At 47.5% G+C, this 6,780-nt stretch overlaps 1 protein-coding gene across 3 annotated transcripts in view; it reads right to left on the reverse strand.

The window, feature by feature from the left end:
- Positions 1-2,927, reverse strand: part of RET (ret proto-oncogene) — a 75,066-nt gene extending 72,139 nt beyond the window's left edge. Inside the window, exons 1-2 of one of the 3 annotated variants that reach the window (XM_085553817.1) lie at positions 2,847-2,927; positions 1,743-1,981 (exon numbers count right to left, since the gene is read on the reverse strand). In XM_085553817.1, the coding sequence (XP_085409943.1) occupies positions 1,743-1,788 (46 nt within the window). In that variant the 5' untranslated portion in view covers positions 1,789-1,981; positions 2,847-2,927. Of the gene's footprint in view, positions 1-1,742; positions 2,257-2,321; positions 2,340-2,846 lie in introns of those variants that run through there. The other 2 variants (XM_085553816.1, XM_015866142.2) reach the window with 2 other exon arrangements.
- Positions 2,928-6,780: the final 3,853 nt, after the last annotated feature.

Here is a 6,780-nt window from a genome sequence, read left to right on the forward strand (position 1 = left end):
ACATGCTAAGAATTCACTCCTTGAAATAACTATGAATGCCATTATGCTCAAGAGTGATCCTAAATACATATAACCTTTTTTCCCTTTGTTTTTAGTAAAAAGTGAGGAGAATCAGCTATGAAGCTCCACCAGTCAAAGATGAGAGAGTAAACAAATATTTGTAATTGCAAGCATGAGCAAACGGTACTTTGAGAAAACCAACTTGGCAGTCTATCCAACTCAAATTAACTCCTATAAAACCCCTCCAAGGTATGGACAAATCCAAGAGTTAACAGTTTGTGGTTATATTTAACAACAGGTTTCTGGCTGAACCAATATCCATCTGCTTACTTCTGACACTTACAGAACAGATATCTGCCTGGGGTACACATAAGACGCACAGACAGCTCCGCTCCCAGTCTCTAGTTTAGTACACATAGAATCAAACGGCAGTCCAGTTAAAGGGATACATTGAAATGAAGCAAAAGAAAAGATGACATAGGAAAAGCAGCTCAGAAGGAAGATCTAAGCATCTGTTATGTTCAGTACAAACAGGGTTCTGGGGCATCGCAGCAGGAACAGGAATAAATTCATCTGTCCAGCTTACAGTGAAATCACCAGCAATCTTTTCCAAGCAAACGAATGTGTGCTATTCTAATTAGAGAAACCAAACCCCTCAGACTGAAGATCTGAGGTTAAACTGGATTTCTCTTAATTCTGCCACAAACATTAAAGGAAATGGATTTGCCATGAACACAAAAAGAAAAGTGAAGCAGCGTGATAGATGATCCGATAGCAATCCAAGTCTGGCTGATTCTTCCTGACAGTGAAATGGCTGGGAATACAATCCGCTCTGTTTACTTATTTATTTTTAATGAGTATTTAGACTTGGCATTTGCTACCTATTTTATTTGCAGGCAACATAGGCTTGAATCCCGGGGAGTATTTACCAAGATCAGAAGGCCATAGGAATAATGGAATAACGTGGAAAAAGACTAAGGGCGACTTGAAGTATTTCATCACAGTGAAAGAAAAAGACACCAAATAGAGGCTTTGCAATCTCTTTGACACACATAAGGCAGTTTAAGCTGCTGTGAACTACCGTAATTAATTAGAAACAACAGCGGGAAGGAGCACATCGTTAGACATTTTAGAGAGAATCCCGAGTACAGAATTTGCATTGCACCTGACTGTTAGACCAGCTGCTGGCCTCGTTCACGCTTCCCCTTTTCAGAACCACATTTGTAGTGCGCAGGGCTGCTCCGCGTTCTCTATAGCAAACAACAACTTGGATTTACGTATGTAAACATCAGAAATGCATCGGCAAACATCGCCATATGGAGGAAACGGGGATATAATGCATTTTCTGTTTGCTTTAGAAAGTTCACATCTGTGGACAGCATCGTCTAAGTTACAAGCCAATAACTTTTCATCTTCTGGTCATCGTCACTTATCAATCCAAACCCGATTTCATTTAATGGTGCATAAAGCTCCGGGAGAAGGACATCAGAGAAGGAATCATCTCCGAAAAACTTACATAGGAACATACTTGAATATTCTTCTCCTTCACATCATAAATTTAAAGAACAAGGCAACTCACATCTGTTCTAACTTAGCTATCGGTCTTAAAAAGCAAAGAAAAAAAAGCGGTAGGATTATTCCTATCTCGTTTCAATTTGAGGAAAGGTTTCCGGAGCCGGCCCGAGCACGGCTCCACCAGCCGCGCACCGCTCCCGAGGGCGGGCATCCCGCCCGGTACTCACCCCCGCACAGCAGCAGGAGGCCGGCCGCCCCCCGCACCGAGCGCATCTTCCTGGGCCACCGGCGCTCCGGGCAGCAGCGGGGCTCTCAGCAGGGCCGACCCATGCCCGAGGCGGGACGTGCTGAGCCGGGATGCGGACCGCGTTGGGATGCTGTGAGCCGGCTCCTTCCCTCGCTCCTCCCGGACCCGACCACGCAAGCGGGAAGAAGCTCCCGATCCCCTCAGCGTCTCCCCGGTGCTCTGCAAGGAGAAGCCCAAGTGAGAGGCGAACCCGCTCCGCTCCGCGCCGCACCACGCCCGCCGCCGAGCCCCCCGCGCTGCCCGGACCGACACCGCCCGGCTCGGGCCGCCCCCGGCCCCTCCTCCGCGCCCGCCAGGCGGCCGGGCCGCCCCCGCCCCGCCCGCCCGAGGAGCCCCCGCGGAGGGGACCCCGCCCCGAGCATCCCCGCGGGCGGCAGCGAGGTGCGGGGCGGGACGGGGCCGCCGCGGCGGAGAGCCGGGCCCGCTTCCTCCGGCCGCCCCCCGGAGGGAGGAGGAGGAGGCTGCGAAGGAGGAAGAGCCGCGAGCCGCGCAAACACACCAGGTGCGAGACAAAGCGGGGACAGGCGCTGCGGCACCAGGATGGATACGAGTGGACGCCTCCCTCCCCCCCCACCCCCCACAAACACATTAAACGCCTTGAATAATTAATCCTTGGGAGAGGAGGCAATTTTTGCTTGCTGTTAGGAGGATGCTGAGCGAGATGAGCTCCACCTGGCAGGCAACCAAAGTAACCCGGAATGCGAGCATCCCGCTTGGCGGCCAAACGCAGCTTTTAAACCGCAAGCGGGAAGAAAAAGAAAAAGAAAAAAAATAGAAAAGAAAAATCAAGGCAAAACAAAACCACCCTTCAACAACAGGTCGGCTTGCTGAGAAACGCGGTCGGAAAGCCGCTGCTCGCCAGCGCCGGGCGGAGCGCCCGATGCGCCGCGCCTGGACAAGGCACAGCCCCGGGACGGGCGCACAGCGGCCCCGGCCGCCCGCAGGACCCCGCCGGGAGCAGCCGGCAAAGCCCCTCGGCTACAGCCGGCCCCAGGCAGCATCTCTCCGCCCCGGGCGCTCCAACCTGCCGGGAAGATGTTTTCTTCGCCCCTGCCACGGCCGCGCTGCTGGAAGATGCGAACGGCGGCATCGAGGCACCGAGCGGCAGCTACCGCTCTGCTCGTTCCCAGCCTTCACACTTTGAAACGCCCTGGAACGAGCAAGGGGACGCACGCGGCCAATGACACTCAGCGTAAACTGTCATTTTACACGGCAAGAACTGCCATAGATTAACTACAAATCAAACGGGCAATCCTTCCTAGCCTAATTCAGACTTCAGTTAAATGCACAACACTCTAACAGGCAAAATGTAAGCAACTGCCCTATAGAACTGATAAAAGAAAGCAAGCTATTTTCACTTTCCTTCGGCTCCATCAAGTATCCCAGTATTCCTCTATGGGGAAACAGTAACTCAAGTACAGACACACGGCAGGGAAAGAATGAGTTCGAGATGAGTAGCAGTGAGTGCCATACATTCATTGCGTTTGGAGCTGCCTGATGGACAGCATGAATGCAGCTCCTGCACACTGTCACATGCAGAAGTGTTCGTGGGGCTTTCACAGCCGCCTGATAGGGGGACCCAAGAAGCATTTTTGGGATGTCTCCATAAGCCAAGGGGAGGGCTATCGCAAAGAAGGCAATATATGAAATATTAACATTAAATCGATGCGTTTAGTTGAGCTTTATCTTAAATCATATTTAAAAGCTCGCACCGTATACAAATCAATATTGATGCCATCTAAAATACACCACTATCATCTGCACTGATAAATGCCAGTTTCCAGCCAGGACAAAGTGACTTCTTGGAAGAATTTCAAGGACTTCCAATCTCTTCTGGCATCTCAGCAACTGAAGCCAAAGCCGTACTCCTGTGCCAACTTCAGGCTCTGATCCAGTGCATTAAAACCGGTTTGAGATGCCATCGTGTTCATCATACAAGGAGCAGAAGTAAGGTCACCGGAATCATTTCTTCATTTGATTTCCAGGCTCTTAAGTTAAAGAGATTTATACGTTGGATGAGAAAGGGAGTAGATATTCGTGTCTTCAGCATCCCAGCCAGCATGGCCATCGCTCCAGCACTGAAGCAGTCACTGTCCTGGACTGAGCTGTTCTGCTCTGTGGTCTTTAATACAACACAAGTTTTCACCAAGGAAAAGTGACAGTGTGTTGAGGAAGTGCAGTTTGACCTGAAAACACCAAAGAATCCAACTGTAGCATCTTGTGAAGCCATGCAACAACAATGGAGGAGTTCTTCACCCAAAATTCAAATACCCATAAAACACTTTCTGGCCAGCCCTGTTTCCACAGCCATAAAGAGGCCCAGCATGGACTGTGAAGCACCTGTCCTTGAGTTTAGTAGAGCACAAGCTGATGCCAACAACCTTTTCCAGCAGTGACCTTCTGCTCAGATAGACATAATATGCATATTTGTGTCCTTTACCTGTTTTGTTGCCTAAAGGTCTTATGAAAACTGGAATCAAAATCAGCATTGGTAAATGGGGAATAGAAAGCTAGGTGTCCTTAACTCTCCAGACAAGCTCAAGCTCTGTAATGGTATCTTCTGTCACTCCCATACACTGGACATAAATTGACACTTTCCTGCAGTTGTGAAACTGTAGCTCATAGTCATTTATTTCTGCTTTGCTTTGAGTCATTCATTTGGCACAGCAGACTAAGCTATTAAATTATTGTATTTTTTTCTTCTATAAAGGCACCCTGAGATGTCTTGATACGATAATGCTTCCTGAAACCAATGCTGATTGATAACTGTTTCTTAGTTTCAACAGAAGCCTGGGGTCACGCTCAGTTGGCACCAAGAAAGGACATTTGAGGATAGTTTTACCTTTCATGCTTTTCATGCAGTCCCAAATGAACACCAAAATATGTTCTTAGAAGGAACTCTTCCTAGAACACTGTGATTGACATCTGATTTTTGATCATTTCAAAACTTAAACACTATTTTCCCCACAATCTGAAGTCAGTTGTTGCGGAGTCTCAGAGTCGGAACTGCTGCTGTTAGCATCTCTACTTTGTGACCAAACTGTCAAGCTATATATAAGATGGCACCAGATAGATATTCCTCCTGAGGCAGAGCTAATGGTACACAAAGAGATCCTGACAATCACAAAAGATTTATCTGTATGACATATTTAATGCAAGTTTTTTTACATGTTTTTCTACAACCCGTGGGCTTCATTTTCTTATCACTCTCTGTCTACTCCTTTCTTCCCCACTTAATACATAAAGCTGACATTCAAACTGCCCAGCAGTCCACACCAGCTACTTGATTAGTGTCTATCTGAGGTCACTGAAGGAGCTAAGAGCAGAATGTTTCCTTGCAGTGCTCACTCAGAAGTGCCATGAAATGGTCAAAAAGCATCACCACCAGGAGAAAGCAGCAAACCCAAGCTGATAGATTCTCCATCACGACATCTGGGAGAGACAACCAAGAAGATATTCCCTTCAAGAGAAAGTAAAGTTTTCTTCTGCAGACAGTCACAAACTGTCCTGATCACAAGAAGTTTAAACAACGCTCCAACTCCCCTGCCACAGGCAGGGCTGCCAACCTGAACCACAGAATGGCCTGGGTTGGAAGGGACCTCAAGGATCACCAAGCTCCAACCCCTCTTCCTCAGGCATGGCTGCCAACCTCCATATCTAATACCAGCCCAGGCTGCCCAGGGCCCCATCCAACCTGGCCTTGAACACCTCCAGGGATGGACAGTGCAGCAACAGCCTCTCTGGGCAGCTTTTCCAGCACCTCACCACTGTCATAGTAAACAACTTCTCCCTGACACCCAACCTAAATCTTCCCTCCCTCAACTCAAAAACATTTCCCCTTTTCCTGCTGTTATCTACCTTTTCAAAGAGTTGACTCCTCTCCTGTTTGTAGACTCCCTACTACTGCAGACCAAGAGGATTATAGAAGAGAGGTTACAACTGGCTGTCAACCTCTGGCAGTGACAATGCACACTGCCCCATGCAAGAGAGCCCACAACACTGCGAGGTCGATGCGTGCACAGCCAGCATGGCTGTGCCACAGCTGCCATTCTGTTGCCCCAGGAATACCCCCCAGCTACTATCTGGAAGAGCAGCATAGATGATGATTCATGATTATCTGATTTGCAACAGCTCTTTTTACTTGGAACCACACTATAACATCATCCCGACAGTCGTAACCCACAAGCACCTTGGCACTCAGGCTCAACATTCATTGCGTTACTCAATAGGCATTCATTTCCCTGAGGTATCAACAGACATCGGTATGATAAATCTCTACACACCAGTAGGAGCCACAAAGTTCTTCTGAACTTCCAAGACCAGATTTTTCTAGCTTTTAAACAAACATTTTGAAACTGTCTGGAAACATTATGAACACACACAAGAGCATAGACATCAGCATTTAAATAGTAGGGGGTAGATGCTTTTCCAGAAGTTACAGTGCAACTACTTAGAAAAATATATTGCAACTGGCAGCTGATAAATTAAAACCAGCTAACAAAACATAAAACAAGCTTGACTCTTCTCCCTGTCCATTTACAGCAAATAATGAACTGCTATAATCGTAATGATAAAAAGCGGGGTTTTTTCATCCCTGTTTCTTAGAATTTGGTGCCACCTGGGAATGTGAAACTTCTGTTGCCTGCTTATTCATAAAGAAATACAGCCCATGCAATGGCCAAGTCAAGCTTGATCTCACTGCCTAGCAGATGCAACCCTAGTGAGGCAGTGGAGAGAGATCAAAATGTTAGAAGATGATTCTCAACACAGAGTCACAGATCACATTTTATGACTCAGCCTGAGGTATGTGTACGACCCTATCAGACACTCCATTACCAATCCTAGCAAAAACAGTAACAGCTTGATCAAGATGAGATACTTCCTAAAATGCCCAGTAAATATTTGTTAATCTCAGCTTCTGTTTTGTTTCTTCCTTAAATAATACACAGTGAATTTGA

This window comes from Coturnix japonica, chromosome 8 (assembly GCF_054131305.1).
Source record: "Coturnix japonica strain WE chromosome 8, WE-NBRP24, whole genome shotgun sequence".
NCBI lineage: Eukaryota > Metazoa > Chordata > Aves > Galliformes > Phasianidae > Coturnix > Coturnix japonica.